The sequence below is a fragment of the Microcaecilia unicolor genome, chromosome 2 (assembly GCF_901765095.1).
Source record: "Microcaecilia unicolor chromosome 2, aMicUni1.1, whole genome shotgun sequence".
NCBI classification, from domain to species: domain Eukaryota; kingdom Metazoa; phylum Chordata; class Amphibia; order Gymnophiona; family Siphonopidae; genus Microcaecilia; species Microcaecilia unicolor.
The window spans coordinates 235,397,766-235,421,367 of NC_044032.1; the positions used below are offsets into that span (position 1 = coordinate 235,397,766).

At 44.1% G+C, this 23,602-nt stretch overlaps 1 protein-coding gene across 1 annotated transcript in view; it reads right to left on the reverse strand.

Moving 5' to 3' along the window:
• Window positions 1–23,338, reverse strand: part of SLC1A1 (solute carrier family 1 member 1) — a 162,903-nt gene extending 139,565 nt beyond the window's left edge. Inside the window, exon 1 of the mRNA XM_030193809.1 lies at window positions 23,124–23,338. Within this exon, the coding sequence (XP_030049669.1) occupies window positions 23,124–23,214 (91 nt within the window). The 5' untranslated portion in view covers window positions 23,215–23,338. The remainder of the gene's footprint in view (window positions 1–23,123) is intronic.
• Window positions 23,339–23,602: the final 264 nt, after the last annotated feature.

Here is a 23,602-nt window from a genome sequence, read left to right on the forward strand (position 1 = left end):
TAATTTGTAATTCTATTGTGATTTTACTGATCCTACTTTGGTTATTTTTTATTTATTTATTGCATTTGTATCCCACATTTTCCCACCTCTTTGCAGGCTCAATGTGGCTTACAATACATCATAAATAGTGGAGATATATAAGAAATAAACATTTAGTATTACAGAAGGATCTTGGGTAACATGATAGTGACAAAACATGATGTTAAAATAACAAGCAAATAGTAGAGACACTTCTGGGTATATATGAAGGAGTTCATATTTGTTGGTCTTTGTGGTATGCCTTGTTAAAGAGATGGGTCTTCAATAGTTTGCGGAAGTTAATTAGTTCATAGATCGATTTTAAGTTGCACGGCACCGCGTTCCAGAATTGTGTGCTCAAGTAGGAAAAGGTTGACACGTGCATTAGTTTGTATTTAGTTGTAAACTGCTCTGGACCCTTCTGGGAATTCAGCAGTATACAATAAATCTGATTAGGTTAGATTAGATTATGGCCACGTTTGCCATCTCCTTTTTAACAAGTATTTTTACTGTGATCAACAATGACCATGCTGTATGTGCATTAGGGAAATATATGCAAGGGGCTCAGAAAGGAATAATGAAACAGACCCCTGATTTACTGAAAAGAAAAAAGACTTTAAAATGGGCAACAGATCTTTATGTAAAGAAACTAAATAAAAGCAACAGGAAAACAGAAACTGATATAGTTCTCCAAAGACGTTACCGCAAAAGTAAAGACAAAACAAGTAGTGTTCACAAAATGCAGAAGATCACAAGAACAACATCACTGGCTTAGGAGTGAGGTTCATTCCTGCTATGGTATGCACATAAATAACCTATTTTGGAGAAATTGCTCCCCAAAAGAATGCCAGACAAAACAGAAAGAGGCAAAAAGAAATCAGGATGGCAAAAGCATATGCTGTATGAAAAAAAAGGCTACAAATGTAAAGCAAGGTGACAAGATTTGATTCTAAGGAATAACGTGTGGAGAGTGATTTGGAAAAAGCCAATATGGAAAACAAATAATTCTGGTCAGTGTTCACAGAAGAAAATCCTAGAGAAGGAGCCCAAATGATTGACAAAAGGATGGAGTAGATAACACATGATTCACGGAAGAAAGTGCTTATGAATAATTTGACAAACTAAGGGCCCCTTTTACTAAACCAAGCTAGTGATTCCCGGAGCGGCCATGATACAAAGCCCATTCACTTTGAATGGGCTTCGTCGGCATTGCTGCGAAGGAATCACTAGCACGGTTTAGTAAAAGAGGCCCTAAAAGTGGAGAAAGCCATGAGGCCAGATAAGATACATCCTAGGAGAGCTTTGAGAGGTTCTGGCACCTGGAAAGGGTGGTGAATTTCATGGAACAGTCTCCCAGTGGAAGTGGTGGAGACGAAAGTAGTATCTGAATTCAATAAAGCTTGGGACAAGTACATAGAATCTCTAAGGGAGTGATAGGGAGAGTAGATGGCATGGATGGGCAGACTGGACAGGCCACGTGGTCTTTATCTGCATACATTTTTCTCTGTTTCTGTGTTTCTAAAGGAAGTATTTAACAAATTATTGAGATAGAAGACGTCAAACGGGATTGGAGAAGGGCTGATTCTGTTCCTCATAGGAGGCTCCTAAGTAAACTGAGTGCTCTGGGGAGAGGGTCCCAAAGTGGTGAACTGGATCAGAAATTGGGTGACTGACAGATGACAAGAAGGTGGTAGTAAATAGAATCCATTGAGAAGAAAGAAAGGTCAGCAGTAATGTGCCTCAGGGATCAGTCCTGGGATCCATTCTGCTGTTTTTGTGAGCAATATGGCTAAAGGTTCAGGAGGACAACTTTGCCTTTTCTGTGGATGACACCAAGATTTGCTACTCAATGACAAAAGAACCAATTCATCACTTGACCCTACCTGCCCCTCAAACTACCGCCCCATCTCTCTCCTACCCTTCCTCTCCAAAATACTTGAGCGCGCCGTTCACAGCCACTGCCTTGATTTTCTCTCCTCTCATGCCATCCTCGATCCACTTCAATCCGGTTTTCGCCCTCTACACTCGACAGAAACAGCACTCTCTAAAGGCTGCAATGACCTGCTCCTCACCAAATCCAGAGGCCACTATTCCATCCTCATCCTCCTCGATCTATCCGCCACGTTTGACACTGTCAATCATGATTTACTTCTTGCCACACTGTCCTCTTTTGGGTTCCAAGGCTCTGTCCTCTCCTGGTTCTCCTCTTATCTCTCCCACCGCACCTTCAGGGTACACTCTCATGGATCTTCCTCCACTCCCATCCCACTATCTGTTGGAGTCCCCCAGGGATCTGTCCTTGGACCCCTTCTCTTCTCAATCTACACCTCTTCCCTGGGCTCACTGATCTCATCTCATGGTTTTCAGTATCATCTTTATGCTGATGACACCCAGCTATATCTCTCCACACCAGACATCACCGCGGAGACCCAGGCCAAGGTATCGGCCTGCTTATCCGACATTGCTGCCTGGATGTCCAACTGCCACCTGAAGCTGAACATGTCCAAAACCGAGCTCCTCGTCTTTCCACCTAAACCCACTTCTCCTCTTCATAAGTACATAAGTACATAAGTACATAAGTAGTGCCATACTGGGAAAGACCAAAGGTCCATCTAGCCCAGCATCCTGTCACCGACAGTGGCCAATCCAGGTCAAGGGCACCTGGCACGCTCCCCAAACGTAAAAACATTCCAGACAAGTTATACCTAAAAATGCGGAATTTTTCCAAGTCCATTTAATAGCGGTCTATGGACTTGTCCTTTAGGAATCTATCTAACCCCTTTTTAAACTCCGTCAAGCTAACCGCCCGTACCACGTTCTCCGGCAACGAATTCCAGAGTCTAATTACACGTTGGGTGAAGAAAAATTTTCTCCGATTCGATTTAAATTTACCACACTGTAGCTTCAACTCATGCCCTCTAGTCCTAGTATTTTTGGATAGCGTGAACAGTCGCTTCACATCCACCCGATCCATTCCACTCATTATTTTATACACTTCTATCATATCTCCCCTCAGCCGTCTCTTCTCCAAGCTGAAAAGCCCTAGCCTTCTCAGCCTCTCTTCATAGGAAAGTCGTCCCATCCCCACTATCATTTTCGTCGCCCTTTGCTGTACCTTTTCCAATTCTACTATATCTTTTTTGAGATACGGAGACCAGTACTGAACACAATACTCCAGGTGCGGTCGCACCATGGAGCGATACAACGGCATTATAACATCCGCACACCTGGACTCCATACCCTTCCTAATAACACCCAACATTCTATTTGCTTTCCTAGCCGCAGCAGCACACTGAGCAGAAGGTTTCAGCGTATCATCGACGACGACACCCAGATCCCTTTCTTGATCCGTAACTCCTAACGCGGAACCTTGCAAGACGTAGCTATAATTCGGGTTCCTCTTACCCACATGCATCACTTTGCACTTGTCAACATTGAACTTCATCTGCCACTTGCACGCCCATTCTCCCAGTCTCGCAAGTTCCTCCTGTAATCGTTCACATTCCTCCTGCGACTTGACGACCCTGAATAATTTTGTGTCATCGGCGAATTTAATTACCTCACTAGTTATTCCCATCTCTAGGTCATTTATAAATACATTAAAAAGCAACGGACCCAGCACAGACCCCTGCGGGACCCCACTAACTACCCTCCTCCACTGAGAATACTGGCCACGCAATCCTACTCTCTGCTTCCTATCTTTCAACCAGTTCTTAATCCATAATAATACCCTACCTCCGATTCCATGACTCTGCAATTTCTTCAGGAGTCTTTCGTGCGGCACTTTGTCAAACGCCTTCTGAAAATCCAGATATACAATGTCAACCGGCTCCCCATTGTCCACATGTTTGCTTACCCCCTCAAAAAAATGCATTAGATTGGTGAGGCAAGACTTCCCTTCACTAAATCCGTGCTGACTTTGTCTCATCAGTCCATGTTTTTGTATATGCTCTGCAATTTTATTCTTAATAATAGCCTCCACCATCTTGCCCGGCACCGACGTCAGACTCACCGGTCTATAATTTCCCGGATCTCCTCTGGAACCCTTCTTAAAAATCGGAGTAACATTGGCTACCCTCCAGTCTTCCGGTACTACACTCGATTTTAGGGACAGATTGCATATTTCTAACAGTAGCTCCGCAAGTTCATTTTTTAGTTCTATTAATACTCTGGGATGAATACCATCAGGTCCCGGTGATTTACTACTCTTCAGCTTGCTGAACTGACCCATTACATCCTCCACTCTCTATCTCAGTTGATAACACCCTCATCCTCCCCATCCCATCTGCCCGCAACCTCGGAGTCATTTTCGACTCCTCCCTCTCCTTCTCTGCACATATCCAACAGACTGCCAAGACCTGTCTCTTCTTCCTCTTCAACATCAGCAAAATTCGCCCTTTCCTCTCTGAGCACACCACTCGAACTCTCGTCCACGCTCTCATTACCTCTCGCCTTGACTACTGCAACTTACTCCTCACCGGCCTCCCACTTAGCCATCTATCCCCCCTTCAATCCGTTCAGAATGCTGCCGCACGTCTTATATTCCGCCAGAACTGATATACTCATATCACCCCTCTCCTCAAGTCACTTCACTGGCTTCCGATCAGATACCGCATACAATTCAAACTTCTCCTCCTTACCTACAAATGCACCCGGTCTGCGGCTCCTCACTACCTCTCTACCCTCATCTCCCCCTATATTCCCGCCCGTAACCTCCGCTCACAGGACAAATCCCTCCTTTTAGTACCCTTCTCCACCACTGCCAACTCCAGGCTCCGCTCATTCTGCCTTGCCTCACCCTATGCCTGGAACAATCTTCCTCAACCCCTACGCCAAGCCCCCTCCCTACCCATCTTCAAATCTCTGCTTAAAACTCACCTCTTCAATGCTGCATTCGGCACCTAACCTTTCGAGAAATATAGTATCTATCTGCCCTATCAGATTGACTCTACACTTGTCTCTTAGATTGTACACTTGTCTTTAGAATGTACACCTGTCTTTTAGATTGTAAGCTCCTTGAGCAGGGACTGTCCTTCCATGTTAAATTGTACAGCGCTGCGTAACCCTAGTAGCGCTTTAGAAATGTTAAGTAGTAGTAGTAGTAGTAAAATAGCCATGACAATCACCCAAAAAAAGTGAGACGTATGCACTCATCTCAAATCTTCATGTAACCTCACTAGTGGTCAACTAATCGCATTATAATACTAAATCACTTTTTATATGCTTCTTTTTATTTTATATTCCCCTGCAGCAAGTTGTTCAGCTATGTATGAAGAACTAAAAACAAATTTAAAAATCCCCTGCTGAATCCAGTCCCGTGGTGAAATGGACTCCCGTTGGGATTCTTCACTAAGCTAAGTTAAAATGGCAAATTTTCTTTGCTTGCTGCATGTCTGGGCTTTATGGCAATATTACATATTGGGCAATGCTAGAGGCGACAAATACAGATAATTTCAACACATTTGAAAGTATTTTGATATTTAGTTTAATATATTTCTTTATTTCAACCTCTTAAACAAAAACAAAGGTCGTATGAAATACAGCAGTAATATTTTTACAAAGCATAGATAAAACCAACAATATTAAATTGTCATGCTTCCCTAGACCACAAATTATAGTGGAGTGGAGCTAATGAAAAGAGAAGATTACTCATCATATATTATTATAATTAAACAAGGTTGCATATCTCTCATTTTACTTATCATTTCAGTTGTCTCATCTCTAGAAATGTCTTGAGCTGTTCTGGTGAGTAAAACACATATTTTTGTTAATCCCAGCTTTACAATACATTTAGATGGGTATGCTAAGAAAAAGGAACCCCCAACTTCCAATGTCCCTTTTTTCAGACCAGTGAGTCTGACGTCAGTGCCGGGGAAAATGGTAGAGGCTATTATTAAAAACAAAATTACAGAGCACATCCAAGGACATGGATTACTGAGACCAAGCCAGCACGGCTTTTGTGTGGGGAAATTTTGCCTGACCAATTTACTTCAATTTTTTGAAGGAGTAAACAAACATGTGGACAAAGGGGAGCCGGTTGATATTGTGTATCTGGATTTTCAAAAGGCGTTTGACAAGGTACCTCATGAAAGGCTACAGAGGAAATTGGAGGGTCAAGGGATAGGAGGAAATGTCCTATTGTGGATTAAAAACTGGTTGAAGGATAGGAAACAGAGAGTGGGCTTAAATGGGCAGTATTCACACTGGAGAAGGGTAGTCAGTGGGGTTCCTCAGGGGTCTGTGCTAGGACCGCTGCTTTTTAATATATTTATAAATGATTTAGAGATGGGAGAAACTAGCGAGGTAATTAAATTTGCTGATGACACAAAGTTATTCAAAGTTGTTAACTCGTGACAGGATTGTGAAAAATTGCAAGAGGACCGTACGAGACTGGGAGACTGGACGTCTAAATGGCAGATGACGTTTAATGTGAGCAAGTGCAAGGTGATGCATGTGGGACAAAAGAACCCGAATTATAGCTACGTCATGCAAGGTTGCACATTAGGAGTTACGGACCAAGAAAGGGATCTGGGTGTCGTCGTCGATAATACACTGAAACCTTCTGCCCAGTGTGCTGCTGCGGCTAGGAAAGCGAATAGAATGTTGGGTATTATTAGGAAAGGTATGGAAAACAGGTGTGAGGATGTTATAATGCCGTTGTATCGCTCCATGGTGCGACCGCACCTTGAGTATTGTGTTCAATTCTGGTCACCGCATCTCAAGAAAGATATAGTAGAATTGGAGAAGGTGCAGCGAAGGGCAACTAAAATGATAGTGGGGATGGGACAACTTCCCTATGAAGAAAGACTAAGGAGGCTAGGGCTTTTCAGCTTGGAGAAGAGACGGCTGAAGGGAGACATGATAGAGGTATATAAAATAATGAGTGGAATGGAACAGGTGGATGTGAAGCGTCTGTTCACGCTTTCCAACAATACTAGGACTAGGGGGCATGCAATGAAACTACAGGGTAGTAATTTTAAAACAAATCTGAGAAAATATTTCTTCACCCAACGCATAATTAAACTCTAGAATTCGTTGCCGGAGAACGTGGAGAAGGCGGTCAGCTTGGCAGAGTTTAAAAAGGGGTTAGACGGTTTCCTAAAGGACAAGTCCATAAACCACTACTAAATGAACTTGGGAAAAATCCACAATTCCAGGAATAACATGTATAGAATGATTGTACGTTTGGGAATCTTGCCAGGTGCCCTTGGCCTGGATTGGCCGCTGTCGTGGACAGGATGCTGGGCTCGATGGACCCTTGGTCTTTTCCCAGTGTGGCATTACTTATGTACTTCAGAGCTAGAAATGCCTTTCTTTTTTGCTGAGTTTGTTTAGTGACATTGGGGTAAATCCACGTAAACAATTTTGATAAACCAGAATAAAGGTGGAGAAAGAGGTATTTGGCCGATGATTGGTCTAAGTTAAAAAGTGCTGAAGTGATTACAACAAACTGTGACATTGTCATAAAGCCTGAGTGCTTATTACTGAAGAAGCTGGAAACCTTATAGGACTGAGGCCTTTTTTCCTCCAAAGTAAAAAGAGAAAAAAAAAAGCATGCAAAAATTGATTTAGTATTATAATGCGATTAGTTGACACAAAGATTCGCAAAAGATTGAACTCCACAAACAGTAAGAAAAATGATCTCCAAAAATTAGAATCATGGGATAAAACTTGGCAGTTAAGCTTCAATGCAAAGAAACGCAGTGATGCATTTTGGGTATAGGAAAAAGAAGGAGAGAGACTGATGTGAATGGAAGAGGAGAGGGCCCTCTGGGTGATAGTATCCGAGGATCTCAAGGTGGTGAAACAATATGATAAGGCAGTTACCAAATCCAGAAGGATGCTAGACTGCACAGAGAAAGGCCCTCCCTGTAATCTCTCTCTATCAATACAGCGTTACTCTCCATCTAGAGTTCTTCATTCTCTTGATGATCTAAACCTTAGGATTCCATTAGCTCAAGAAATTCATTACCAATCAACAAGAAACAAAGTTTTTTTTTTAAATCACCTTCCTTATGGAATTTCCTTCCTTGATACATACAATTACATCCATCCTATTCTAGATTTAGGCCCCTTTTAAAAAAACGGCTTATTTGAGAATGCTTTCAACCTGCAGCTGGATGTGGCTGTCCCTCCCAGGATCCACTGATTTTTACGAATCTCTGTGTCCTATATCTTTTTCTGTCAGTCTTTTGCTGTCACTATTATTGTCTCTAACTCTGATACTTTTTCGATAGCCTTTCCTGTAGAATTTTGGCATTCCTTTCTGTTATGATTTTAATGACTTGTTTTTAAAGTGTGAACCACTCTGTTGTCTTTTTGAGGAAGTGTGGTATATCATGCTAATAAACTATGAACCATAATGCCCCTGTACAGATCATTGGTGAGGCCCCACTTGGAGTACTGCATGCAGTTTTGAAGGCTGTATTTTGCTAAGGATATAAAAAGACTTTAAGCAGTTCAAAGGAAGGCAACCAAAATGTTATGGAGTGTGCCAGAAGATTTATGAGAAGAGACTTTTAACACCTGAATACGTATACCGTAGAGAAGAGAGACAGGAATGATATGATATAGACATTTGAAATGCATGAAAGGTATTAATGAGCAAATAAATATTTTTCAAAGATGAGGAAGCAACAGAACTAAAGGACATGACATCAAAGTACTTCATCAGGAAATATTTTTTTCACTGAAAGGGTGGTAGATACCTGGAATGCCCTCCTGCATGAGATGACTCGGACAAAACCAGTGACAGAATTCAAAAAGGCATGGGCTAAACAGAGGATCCCTATTTAGCAAGAGAACTGGATCAAAGCAAACCAAATGACACAGAGCAGTGGTGTAGCCAGCATCCTTGCCACCCGATGCGGGTTGCCACTACCCCCCTGAGGCGCGTCACACTTACCACCCTTCCTCCTAGCAAGGGGGTGCATTTGTGCACAGAGCAGTTGCGTGGCTGTCACCTCCACCGTTCTCCTGCCCTGGAACAGGAAGGAACATAAGAGAGGGCAGGGGACTGGCGGAGCCGACAGCCGCATGACTGCTCCGTGCATCTCTTTGCTGCCAGTACCCAGGGCGGACTGTCCCCACTGCCCCGCCCTTGGTACGCTACTGACACTGAGAGGTATAACTTACACGGACCAGCAGGTATAGTCCTTAAATAAAGGCTCAGAGGAGACAACCTACATCTTCCGCACAGAGCATCAGGTACGGCTCTAATCACCTTGCTGGGCAGACTAGATGAACCATGCTAGTCATTATCTGCATTATGTGTACAAGTTTACACTCTGGTAATTCTTCCTTCCTGGCTTCTATTATTACTTCGTACATTCCAACATGTTCACTCCATTCAGCCTCATAATACTGCCATTTTAATAAACATAAACAAACACATGTAAAATCCAGGATAGTGAGAGTAGAGTTAGAGCTTTCAAAAAACAATAAAATACTAATCTCCCCTTGGGAGTTATTGTGGTAGAACACAAAATTCAGGACACTTCTTCTAAAGTTCACATCATTAACCATCTCAATCGGTGACTGAACGATACTGAGTTCTAGGAAAAAAAATGTCTTTAGACTTTAGACCCACAGACTACTATTCTCAGCAATTTATCTGTTTTTAGCTCTGAATAAAAAAAACTCAGAACGTGTGCATTTTTTTAATCTAGAAAATTGATTGGATATGAACCCCAGATCCATGGAAACACTACACAAGGACAGTATGACAACCTCATTCTTTCAATCACATGTACCGTATTTTTCGGACTATAAGACGCACTTTTTTCCCCCAAAATTTGGGAGGAAAATGGGGGGTGCATCTTATAGTCCGAAGGTAGATTTGGCTGGCTGGCTGGCTGGCTGGCTGGCCGCCCGCCCTCCGAGTTCAGGATCGCCCTGCCCCCGGCCCTGTCACCACTTCTCCCTACTCACGTCACGCGATCTTCCCTGGTGGACTAGTGAAGTCTCGGCGGCCATTTTGAATCTCGCCGAGACCGTCAGGCTGCATACAGGAGGATGGAGAGCAGCGCGCTGGGCAGGAAAGAGGGGGCTCTTTCCTGCCCCAACGTCACTAGACCACCAGGAAAGATCGCGTGACGTGAGTAGGGAGAAGTGGTGACAGGGCCTGGGGGAGGGCGATCCCGAACTCGGACACGACGCACCGGAGCACCTAGGTTTTAGAGGAGGGAAAAAGGAAATTTTTTTTTTCCTATTTCCCTCCTCTAAAACCTAGGTGCGTCTTATGGTCCGGTGCGTCTTATAGTCCGAAAAATACGGTAATTAATTTTAGCAACCCCATCCCTGGTGGTCTAAGTGAGTTCCTGGAACCCCCACCTCCCCAACCCCCAAAACACCCCTAGTGGCTCACGTGAGTCCCCCAACCTCCAACAGCTGACCCCACAAGTGGCTCTGGGGGTCCAAGATAGCCCCCCTGGACCCCCCCACCCCCATGCAGACTAACCTCATGTGGTGCATCCCAACAGAGTCAGGCATTTTTCAAGATGCTTCCTAACTTTTAACAATGCATGGTAAGGGGGATGGGGGAAATGGGAGGAGAGGTCCACTTGGAACCCCAGAGTCATTTGTGGGGGTCAGGGCTTTGGGGGTCCAGGATGGCCCACTTGGGCCATGATGATTTTTTTATGTCAGTGAGGTGTGGGGGGGGGGGGGCAGGGTGCCCACTTGAACCACTAGGAATATTTCTAGGGTCAAAGGGTAGGAGGGTCATAGGGACCCACATGGGCCACAAAAGATGTTTTAGGAGGTCAGGTGGAGGGTGGCAGAATCCTCTGCTTCCATGCTAAATCTTTATTACAGTTTAATACAAATTATAAATATCGCCTGGCCTTATCAGAAAAAGGCATGCTACAGCATGAGTAAAAATACTACGCTAAATTTTAGCACAGTTTCTTTACATTAGGGAGAAATATTCAGCTCTTTCCATGGAGGTTTACATGTCCACTGTGCTACCCTTTAGCGCAGTGGTTTTATGCTGATTTTCTCCTGCTTATCTTTCTTCCTTCATGAGGAGTAAGATTAGGGTAGAAAAATCAAGCTTGCGATCAAATGTCTTGTTTACTGTGAAACTGAGAGCAGGAGTGTCCCATCCATTTGGCCACTTTGGGTCTCTCTCTCTGCTAGCTCTGTGTTCTATCTCTATCAGTACACTCATAACAGTTATCAGGTAAAAGTGCTGACACAATCCCGGGAGGCCACTGAGAGTCCTCGCTTTAAGTCTGTTATCAGCAGCGTATCAAAGGTCTATCATCAAACGTGAAGTTTATTCCTCTTTATTATCTTACTAGTAAAAAAGGCCCGTTTCTGACACAAATGAAACGGGCGCTAGCAAGGTTTTCCTCGGAGTGTGTATGTTTGGGAGAGTGTATGTGAGAGTGACTGTTTGAGAGTCAGAGTGAAAGTGTGAGTGTGTGAGAGAGAGAGTGTGTTTGTGAGAGAGTGTGTGTGTGAGAATGAGAGTGTGTGCAAGTGTGTATGTGAGACACAGTGTGATAGAGAGTGTGTGTGTGTGCCCATCCATGCTCCTCTGTCCCCTGCCCCCTCCATTCATCCCTATCCAGCATTTTCCCTCTCTGCCTGAGGCCTGCCCTGCAATCCATATCCATCCATGCCCATCTGTCCCCTCCATTCATCCCTATCCAGCAATTCCCCTCTCCCTGAGTCCTGCCCTTCCAATCCATGCCCATCCATGCTCATCTGTCACCTGGCCCCTCCATTTTTCCCTATCCAGCATTTCCCCTCTCTGCCTGAGGCCTGCTCTGCAATCCATATCCATCCATGCCCATCTGTCCCCTCCATTCATCCCTATCCAGCAATTCCCCTCTCCCTGAGTCCTGCCCTTCCAATCCATGCCCATCCATGCTCCTCTGTCACCTGGCCCCTCCATTTTTCCCTATCCAGCATTTCCCCTCTCTGCCTGAGGCCTGCTCTGCAATCCATATCCATCCATGCCCATCTGTCCCCTCCATTCATCCCTATCCAGCAATTCCCTTCTCCCTGAGTCCTGCCCTTCCAATCCATGCCCATCCATGCTCATCTGTCACCTGGCCCCTCCATTTTTCCATATCCAGCATTTCCCCTCTCTGCCTGAGGCCTGTCCTGCAATCCATATCCATCCATGGCCATCTGTCTCCTCCATTCATCCCTATCCAGCAATTCCCCTCTCCCTGAGTCCTGCCCTTCCAATCCATGCTCCTCTGTCACCTGGCCCCTCCATTCATCCCTATCCAGCAATTCCCCTCTCTGCCTGAGGCCTGCCCTGCAATCCATATGCATCCATGGCCATCTGTGCCCTCCATTCATCCCTATCCAGCAATTCCCCTCTCCCTGAGTCCTGCCCTTCCAATCCATGCCCATCCATGCTCATCTGTCACCTGGCCCCTCCATTTTTCCCTATCCAGCATTTCCCCTCTCTGCCTGAGGCCTGCCCTGCAATCCATATGCATCCATGGCCATCTGTGCCCTCCATTCATCCCTATCCAGCAATTCCCCTCTCCCTGAGTCCTTCCAATACATGCCCATCCATGCTCATCTGTCACCTGGCCCCTCCATTTTTCCGTATCCAGCATTTCCCCTCTCTGCCTGAGGCCTGTCCTGCAATCCATATCCATCCATGGCCATCTGTCTCCTCCATTCATCCCTATCCAGCAATTCCCCTCTCCCTGAGTCCTGCCCTTCCAATCCATGCTCCTCTGTCACCTGGCCCCTCCATTCATCCCTATCCAGCAATTCCCCTCTCTGCCTGAGGCCTGCCCTGCAATCCATATGCATCCATGGCCATCTGTGCCTAAAGCCTGAAGTTAACTGAAGGGGGCGCAGGTCTGAAGGTTTGACTGAGGTGCCTAAAATGCTTGCACCAGCCCCGACTGGCATGTTGTGCTCTTATGTTCCTGTAGTCTTTTTTTGAAAGGAAGTACTGGTATCTAATCACTAACATCTCAGCAAATCTCTCTATATAAAACGCACCTCCAACGTTCTAATGAAGCCTCTGTTAGCCAACATTCTAAAGTGAAGGGGGTGAGATCGCATTGTGTCTGCCCCGCCCACGCGTCAAACGTGATGACGTCGAGGGCGGAGCAATGACACAACCAATCGCAACGCTCGGCAGCGAAGCGTCAGGGAAGGAGGCGGCGCTCCCGACGTCTAGGTTTCCCTTCGCTGTGTTCCGCCTTCTTTTGACGTCATCCTTGACGCGTGGGCGGGGCAGACACAATGCGATCTCACCCCCTTCACTTTAGAATGTTGGCTAACAGAGGCTTCATTAGAACGTTGGAGGTGCGTTTTATATAGAGAGATTTGCTGAGATGTTAGTGATTAGATACCAGTACTTCCTTTCAAAAAAAGACTACAGGAACATAAGAGCACAACATGCCAGTCGGGGCTGGTGCAAGCATTTTAGGCACCTCAGTCAAACCTTCAGACCTGCGCCCCCTTCAGTTAACTTCAGGCTTCTCATGCACCCCCCCCCCCTCCCCCACCTGAGGCTACTTAAACTTAAAATCACGGTCATCTCACTATGAGCAGTCCCAGAAGAATGCTGCAGAAATGCATCACTGGCCATCATTCTTTGCCTAAGAGGAGCAATATCCAAAGTCATTAACCCGGCTAAGCAGGGTAGTTGCTAAGGAGACAACCTACATGATCTGCACAGCGCATCAGGTACGGCTCTAACTATCTTGCTGGGCAGACTTGATGGACTATGCTAGTCTTTATCTGCCATCTGTTATTATGTATAAAAGTTTACACTTTGGCAATCCTTCCTTCCTGGCTTCTATTATTATTCTGTACAGTCCGACATGTTCCCTCGGTTCAGCCACACCACACCACCTTACTAGCCCTTCCATCTTCTGCTCACACCTAGAATCGGCAGGGCACTCAGCATTTTTCTGTATTGCCCCCTGCTTTGTAACTCTCTCCCAGAGTCTATTCATTAAGGAAGTCAGGTCCCAAATCTAGGTCATCTTTGAAAGCCTACCTTTTCAACCTGCCAGTCTCGGGGGGAGGGGGGATAGGAAAATATGCATGACATTTGCCTCTTAGTGTATTAAATGACAATATTGTTGGTTATATTGCTTTATTTGGCAGACTCTGCTCCCATGCTGTATCTTTACACCAGGCCTCAGATTTTAGCACAGTTTTTTTTTTCTTACATTGGGGAGTAATTTTAGGCGGTCTTCTATAAAGCAGCGGTAAGCCCAACGCAGGCTTGCCACTCGCTAATCCGGAACTACTGCCAGCCCAATGCGGCTGTCAGTGGTAGCTCCGGCTGTAGCCGTGTGCCATTTCCGGCACTCCGGAACGTTTTTCTGTAGCGCGACACTAACCCGGCGGTAATCGGGTATCACCGCATGCTGCCCAGTTACTGCCGGGTTACCATGGGAGCCCTTACCGCCACCTCAATGAGTGGCGGTAAGTGCTCCTCACTGCATGGCCATGCGGTAAAGGTTATCGTACCGTGTGGCCATTTTTTGGGTGGGCATTTTACCCGCTGTGGTGAAAAGGGTCCTGGTGCATGGGAAAAAACAGCTCCTGCTGCTACAGCAGGGCCCTTTCCCCCCGCAGCTTAGTAAAAGGACCCATAAGTGATTTAGCACAGAGGTTTTACACGATTTTCCAAAAACTAATCTTTCTTCCTACATTAGGGAGGCGAATTCGCATAGGAAAATCAAGTCTAAACTACACCACTGGAAATGTCAACCAACAAAAAGAGGGTCCAAGTCTTCCGTTATTAGGTGTTTCATTGGTATTATGCTGACATTGTATCATATCTATATTACTTGAATGTTCTTCCATGCTGTCTATTATGGTATCATTTGCATTGTATTGGCAGTTATCATATTTCTTTATATGATTGTTCTACAGTGCTGTTAAATGTGTATATTTCTGATCCTGTTTCATATTAATTGTATTGCTAGGTTTTGATTTGCCTTTTCCAGATTTACCTCATTGATTGTATTTATGCTTCTATTTAGCCATTTTACTATTGTAATGCTGTTAAAATTGTAAGTTTTATGTTAAACTATACCTGCTGTACATCACCTTGAGGGAATCTCTTCATAAAGAAAGTTAATAAATCCCAATAAATAAATAAATAAATATTTTCCCATTTAAAGTACTACACTGAAAAGCAGAAAAAAAAAAAACAGTATGAGATTCTGCTTCCTTAATATAGCACCTCCCTTTGTTTCTCTGCCAGCCTAAACCATTTCAATTGTCCTTTTTGCTCTTCACGGTGTGTTATATTTTGATCAAATCTGGTTCCGTGTGGAACAAGAGAGAATGTGATTTCAGTTATCAACTGAAGTTTCTGCTCTCACATTTACTAAATCAGCAAGCATCCATTCATAATTCATCTGTCTTTGGAGTCTGGTACATAAACATGTCCTAGAGCTATCTCCGAAAAGGGGATAATTTACTAGGTGATGCAAATCAATTAAGCTGTTACCTCTTTGGTAAGTTGCCAAACAATATGAAAAGTGAAGCAGTTCAAGGCTCAGACAACAAACTCATATCCCCAACATGGACTGCAATAGACAAAATAAATCTACTCCCACACCTCAAACATCTGCTGGGAGGTCCAATCCAAGCACAGCAGCCAAACACACAGCAACCAGCCTATAAAGAATTAGGCAGTTTAGTGAAACAAGCATCCAACATGGCCACATTTTGCCCTTTGGCAAAAAGTGACCACGTCGGGTGCTTGTTCCAATAAACCGCCCACTGCTTTACATGCTGGTCTGCTCTTTGATTTGCTGCTCTACTCCCACACCTTTCATTTTTTACAACTTAAAAAAATGATACAATTGAAAATGCACTTGGCTACAGTAATGACCATCCCAATGCCCCTGATCGCAGAGCATTCCTCAGTATGCAACTATGCAGCTCATTAGAAATACTGACTATGTCTGTTGATCTTTTCTTTAGATTACTCATGCCTTTCAAATCAGTTTTCATACATTATTATGCATCCCCTTCTTTGTTATTATTAAACCACAAATGTTAAAATCACAAAGAAGCAAAAAAGCTACCACATTACTTAAACTATAAAATAAGGTGTAGATTTATGAGAAGATGCTTACTGTAATGCACAGGGAGACAAATTTACTGACAATCCCCTTCTCCATTAAAATTATGGGGTCCTTTTACCAAGCTGCGCTACAAAGGGCCCTGTGCTAGCAGCGGGAGGGGGGAGGCTGTTTTTGCGGCATTCTGTGGCCCTTTTTACCGCAGCAGGTTAAAAAGGGCTGAAAATAACCATGGTCATGCGGTAAGATTGCTCTTACCTCATGGCCACGTGAGGGAGAGCACTTACCACCACCCACTGAGGTGGCGGTAAGGGCTCCCATGCTAACCCGGCAGTAACATGGGCAGCATGTGGTGCTGCCCGATTACTGCCAGGTTAGTGCCGAGCTATAAATTACAGCCCTATTTCCCACAGCGTGGGAAATGGCGCACGATGGGGCTGGAACTACCGCCGGTGTCAATGTTGGGCCGGCGGTAGCTCCAGATTAGCATGTGGTAAGCCCACATTCGGCTTACCGCCACTTTGTAAAAGGGTCCCTTTGTACACAAACGTGTCTGAAAGGTCTCTTCGTCTTGGATGTGCGACCTCCTGATTCAATGTATTAGTGAAATGATATTCCCTAGTATGCTCACTCTACAGGAGCTGATTAGCCTATGGAAGGTGGGAGAGTGAGGACTTCACCAGGTATAATTTTAAGTTGAGGTAAAAATGTGACGAAAGGGCAGTGGAAGCAGCAATGGGAAATTTAGCCTTATTTTCCCCTCTGTGCTGTCCTTCCAGGTGTGCGATTGGGAGAGTGAAGATTTATAGGAGCGTTGCGTTAGAGAGGTTTGTTTGGGAGGGGCATGGATTGTCTGGGTGGTATTTGTTTTGTTTCTGGAGTGAGGGTATTGGAGTGGGGCTGGGAGCTGGTATGGGTTACAATTTGAAGACTAATTTGGATGTTACCCTACCAGTAGAAGCCTAAGACTTGTGTCTAGCAAAACATATAAAATATCCCAGAGAGATTAATATCGTCATAAATCAAACACTGACATGAAATATTTGTAAGTACTGTAAAAGGCATTCAACAAGGTGGGGGCCAATGTTTTATTTTTATGAGATTGTAAGCTGCCTTGAACAGTCCTGGAGGCTAGAAAAGGCAATGATGACACCTTATACACTAATCAGTTTATTGAAGCATCAGTATTTTATGACCAGCGTCTACTTTGTCAGATGAAATGAACTCTGGTCTTGAAAAGCTCATGCCTCAATAAGCTGATTTGATTATGAATATTAAATTTAAATTACTTCCTTTGCTCAATATAGCCCATTTTTTGTCAAAGCACTTAAAAATAAGTTTTATTTAAATAAATTAGTTTTTTTTTTTCTAAAACTTGATTTTACACATCAGTCACCAGGATCAAAGCATGTTACTTTTAACATACATTTTCCAGCACAATAAGTCAACATATAACCTCGCACCATACAATACCATTAAAATGAAACATAAAACCATACTTCACTTCTTATAGCAAATGACAGTTTCACTAAAATCCTTAACTCAGCAGAAATTAAAATGACAAAGGGGCTCTTTTAGAAAGCTGAGGTAAGCACTAAAGTGTGCTTACCGAAGCACAAAATGGCGTAATGTGGGGCATCTCACGGTAATTTAGGGATGTGTGCATGCTACCCATGCGCAAAAAAAAATGTTTGTTTTTTTTTTGCTCAGGGGATGGGTCTCGGAAGCAGAGAGTGTGGGTATTCTGCGCTATGGGGTGAATTCTATATATGGTGCCTACAAAATCAGCGCCTAAAAAAGTGCTATACTGTAAGCACATTTAAAGTTAAGCATGGCTTACAGAATACCACTTAAGCGCAGAGGTCACGCTTAAATCTAAGTGTCGCCATTTGCGCCACAGTAAACATGGTGCAAATGCCATTAGGCACATTCTGCCAGATTCTATATAGCGCGCCTAGAGATCTGCGCCAAAATCCTAGTGTATTCTATAACAACGCATGGAACTTAATTGGCTTAAAGAGCTAATCAGCGTTGATAACAGCACTTAACATGCAATAATTAGAATTTACGTGCACAACTCACTAAGTGTATTCTGTAAGGTACTGCACCTACATTCAAATGCACACACTTCAAAAGGAGCATGGCTATGGGCAGGGAAATGGGCATTTCATGATAGTTCCAAAATTTTGTACCAGGGGCAATGGAGGGTTAAGTGACTTGCCCAGAGTCACAAGGAGCTATAGTGGGAATTGAACTCAGTTCCCCAGGATCAAAGTCCACTGCACTAATCACTAAGCTACTCCTCCACTTAGGTGTGCTAAAGCCACTTTTTTACACTGTTTGGTAAAAGGGCCCCAAAGTCTGAACTGCACAGAAAGATTAATTTTACTATGATAGAACTGGAGCAACCATTATTTTTTGACTATGAGAAAAAAGGTGTGTGCACTCCACTCCACAGTTCCCTACAGATATAGGAATCTCCATACAATCGCCTCATTCTTTTTACAACAAGAATACAATTGGATAGATAAACTTGTAGTAGTACTAGTTTTACAGTACGGGGTAAATTCTAAATAGCGCGTTAAGAGTTCAGCGCCGAAAACTGGGCATGAAGCTAGCATTCCCTCACGGCACAGTTGCGCACCAAGGGGTCTTTTTACTAAGGTGGAGGAGTGGCCTAGTGGTTAGAGCATCAGGGGTTGCCAGTTCAAATCCCACTGTTGCTCCTTGTGATCTTGGGCAAGTCACTTAACCCTCCATTGCCTCAGGTACAAACTTAGATTGTGAACCCTCCTGGGACAGAGAAATATCCAGAGTACCTAAAAGTTAACTCATCTTGAGCTACTACTAAAAAAAGATGTGAGCAAAATCCAAATAAATAAGGTGTGCTAACAATTAGCACACACCAAATGATAAGACACCTGTGGGAATGTAATGAATGCCTTAACATTTAGGGGTCTTTTTACTAAGCTGCTATAAAGAGGGCCCTGTGCTAGTGGCAGGGGCCATTTCTGCCCGTGAACTGAGGCCCTTTTTACCACAGCAGGTAAAAAGGCCGAGAAAAGAAATGGTCACGTGTGGCCATGCGGGGAGCGCTTACCACCATCCACTGAGGTGGCGGTAAGGGCTCCTGCGCTAACCCGGCGGTAACCGGGTAAAATGCAGCGCTGCCCGATTACTGCCAGGTTAGTGCCTGTCGAAATATATTTTGAATATTTCTGTTAGTGCTGGAAATGTTGCGAGCTGGGTGTGGAACTAGCACCGGCACCTGCATTGGGCCAGCGGTAGCTCCAGATTGGCACGTGGTAAGTCCGCGGTGGGATTATCACTGCTTAGTAAAAGGGCCCCTTAGCATATGCTAATTGTTAATGCATCTTAGTAAAAGGACCCCCAAATGTGTTATAGAGTACTAGCGTAAGTCAGCAGTTACGCTCAAACATTAGGCGTGATACCTACAATGTGTCTACAGCCATGTATAAATGGTGGTGGAGTTGGGGGACATAAATGCAACTATTCCATAAAGTACGTGCAAGAATAATCAGGATGCCCCGAAATGCCCATGCCTCTTCCATGGTATCACCGCCTTTGCATTTGTGCATGACAGAAGTTAGGTGCCCTGGTTCTAGAATAGGGGCACAAATCTGTTACATGTGCAACGGCAAATTTGCACCAATTTGTCCTTGTTGATACCAACCATTGGTATTTATGGCAACTATTTGCCAATTTAGTGCCAGTTACGTATCTTACATGCGTATCTTAACTTAACCTCCTCCTTATGATTCCCCAATGTGTCTGTCACACATGAACTTTTACTCTACTACTATATCACCTTGTATTTGTTCTACCGAAACTGGCGGTCACCACTAAGGTAAATAGGTGGGAAAATGTGGGATACAAATGTAACAAACAAATAAATAAACTAGCTCTCTTTTATAACTGCGTGTACAAATGTGTACCTAACTGAGCACCATTTACAGAATTTGAGGGTATATGACCGGCCTGGGAAAATGAACTCTGTGGGGCCCTTTTACTAAACGGATTTATTACCATGCACCAATCTGGCCGGTGGTAGTTCCAGCCCTAGTGCAGGCCATTTCCCACGCTCGGAGAAAATAGGGAACAATTTTCTAGTGGGGCAGTTGCTTGGCGGTAACTGGGCAGTGCCGCGCTACCTGTTTACCATCTGGTTAGCATGAGAGCCCTTACCGCCACTTCAATGGGTGGAGATAAGTGCTCCTCCCGCATGACCGTGCAGTAAGAACAATCTTACTGCATGGCCATAGCTATTTTCAGCCTTTTGTTTACCCACTGCGGTAAAAAGGGCCACACACATGTGGCAAAAACGGCACCCGCCGCATTTTAGTAAAAGAGCCACTTTGTTCCTTTTTTAAAAAAATCTCACTTGGTACATTTGGTCAATCTATATATGGTTGCCGGTCAGCCAAGCAGGAAAAGCCATTGTTTAATTGCTTCCCATGTGGACCCTGAAGCAGCAAAAGCTCGCAGTAGCATTAGCGAAATGTTGGCCACCGTCGGTCGGGGAGCTAGAAGGCTTTTAAGCAGGAGTTTAAACGCTGCACAGATGAGCGACCGTATGAGAGCTAAGCGATAATCCTATTCTTACGTATTTTTGAGCCATATGGTGAAGACACTAGCAATACTTAGCAGCAACCAGCACTAGCATTTTGATATTGAGTTTATTGTTTTGCTTTGATATGGACTACAAGGGAGTTTTCCCATTATTCAATATTTAAGGTATTGGGAAGGTTTTTTTTGCCCATGATGAGGAACAGATCCTTTTGAGACCATGAGACAGGTCTATAGGATCAGTAGTAGCTCTGTAGATCGGTCGATCAAGAGCAGCTTGAGGCTTTTTCCTCCCATTTACCTTAGAATATTTGATTTTGAATTTTCCTGGTTAAAGTTGTGGAAGGCTCTGTTGTTGGTGTTCAACGTCCCCTGAGAGTTCACACCTCTGCCTCCTGCAACATATTTATTTACTGTAGCCATGATTAAAAATAATCTGACATAATCAAAAACACTTACATCATAAAGGAAGGCACAACAGTGTGGTAACAGCTGGCTGGCAATTATCCACTACCAAATTCCAACAACTATATTTCAAATAATATTGATGCATTTTTTTTTAAAGTTTCCGGTACCGCAATGCAAACAATGAATAAGGCAGTGAAATAGAGCACAGCAGATTCAGCTCTTGGGCAAAATTTCACAACCTAGAATTACGGGTGATTTCAGGGATGAATCACTGAGAAAAAAAAACTGCCAAGGAGCTCCTCTGGCATAAGGAGGCTCAATGAAATTAAATACAAGGGTGCACTGCACTAAAAATTAGAAAGCCAGAAGCCAAAAAGGTTTACCTGTAGTATACACTTATTTCTTTACTTATTTCTTTAGTACAATATATGATGATAAGTAAAAGTTGAGAAAACAAATAGGTACAATTTGATGAAAGTCACCACTGCATTTAATAAAATGACAGGAGAATATCGAAGCCACAGGGAAAACTGGGATGCAAAGAAAGCATTGGATTCTGTGGGACGACAACAATAACAAAAAAGCTGCTGTCCTCCTGAAAACATTTCTGCGTTTATTCTTGCAATGGGGTGGCTCCTGGTTTTTTAAAGCTAAAACTGATGTTTGTGAAATGTGAAGCACCAACTTGCATAGGGGATGAGCCTGGGAGACAAGATGTGCAGGTCAGGATGTTCATTTCCCCAGAGTTCTACAACAGGCTCTAATGAACCCAGAATCTTCTGTAAAATAGGTATAAAGATGGCAGCAAATACCTGTGTACAGCAGGATCAGCAATTCTACACAAATAATGGTAGAAAAAGAAGAGTTGCACCACCCCACAGCTTCCACATACAAATGCTGGCGATTATATGTAGAAGGGGCGATTTTGTCATTTCTATGTATAAGTGCCAGCACCAATACCTGTAGTGGCCCGCTTTCAAAAATCTACAACTGAGTGGCTCCAGTTAACTAGTAAAGCTGCAAAAGTTGTTTTTTTGTAACTTTTGAGGCAAAAAAATAAAAATGGAGGAGTAAAGAAAATTACCCCTTTAATCCCTTGTGTAAAACCCTGGCTGAAACAAGCACTTCTATGACACCTATGAGTGCCTCAGAGCTGGTGCAAAGAGTTGGGAGATTTTTTTTTTTTAAAGTGGATTCTCCACTGTAAAATGGGAAATACACATGCACATTTTGGCCTGCCCAAAACACGCCCCTTTGAATCTGTGTCCCAACCATGTACATGTGCAAACAGCAGCTTTCCAAAATCATCTTATACCGATCTACAGGTGTAAATGTTGCTATTTCCACGTGTAGATGCACATAAAATGACCCACTAAGTATGAGAAAATACAGAAGCCATCTCCAGGATTAAGCTACCAGGAAGGAATATTAAAATTCGCACTTGGCATGAGTGGCATTAGGGAAGAAATATTACTGAAAATGATAATCGCCCCTTACAGTCACAAATTGCTCATCTTCACTATGATGATCTATTACACAACAGCTATTAGGTATCGCAGAACAGTTTCATATAATGAAATCACTCTAGTCTATCCATTGAAAAAAAAATAATAACCAGCTGAAACATCAGCAAATCCACCCGTGTCTGTTTCCAAGGAGATCTGCTACAGAAAGACAAGCCTGTTATTTGGTGAAATAAGAATTTTCCTGTTATATTTTCCTTTTTCCTTGCAGGGTTATCGATCAAGTCATTTTTGGTTTACCCTTTAAGGTTCATTTTTTTCCCGTATTTACTCCCCTACTCCTTCTCTTTCCCATAAATCAACTCCAGTGCGGTACTGAAGGTGCGTGGAAGGCAAACATGCTCTCTGTATCCGCGGGAGGTGCAACGCTAAGCCATTAGGTTTGGTTTAAAGCGCATGGAATACAAATGAAATGACATGTATACATACCATACTTTTTGTTAAAATATAAATCTTAGAAAAAGCAAAGTACGGGAATAAGCGATCGCCTCCAGACGCTGCCCGTGTTCAGCTCAGCATCTTTGCTTAAGAGAGCGAAGCGGCTCACCTAAAACCACGGCGATCACGGTGCTCATGAGCAGCCAGTTGTTCCGCAGGAAGCGCTTGCAGTCGCATCCCCTCGTAGCCTGCTTGCCCATTTCGAGGGTCGATATTCGAAGGAAGAGGTGGAAGAGATCAGCGACAGGAAGAAGGAAAGTGGCGCGCGGCTGGAGGCACCGCTGGTGCTGGGCAGTGTAGGCACGCGGCACGCTAGAGCTCTCAGTTGCCTGTCAAGCAATAACAGGAGGAGAGCGGCGGCCACTGACAAAACCCTCACACTCCCGACACGCCCCCTTCCCGCTTCCTCATCGCCGGTCCCGCCCCCTCACTTTGCACGGGGCTCAGCTGTCACTCAGCCCGGCTGCTCTCCTGCACAGACCCTCGACAGGATAGATTATCGGCGGCGGGGAAATGTAAACTTTCCAGCTATTGGCTGCTGAGGTAAAGGGGGTGGGGAAGAAGCAGTTGCTTGCTCAGAGAGGCAGA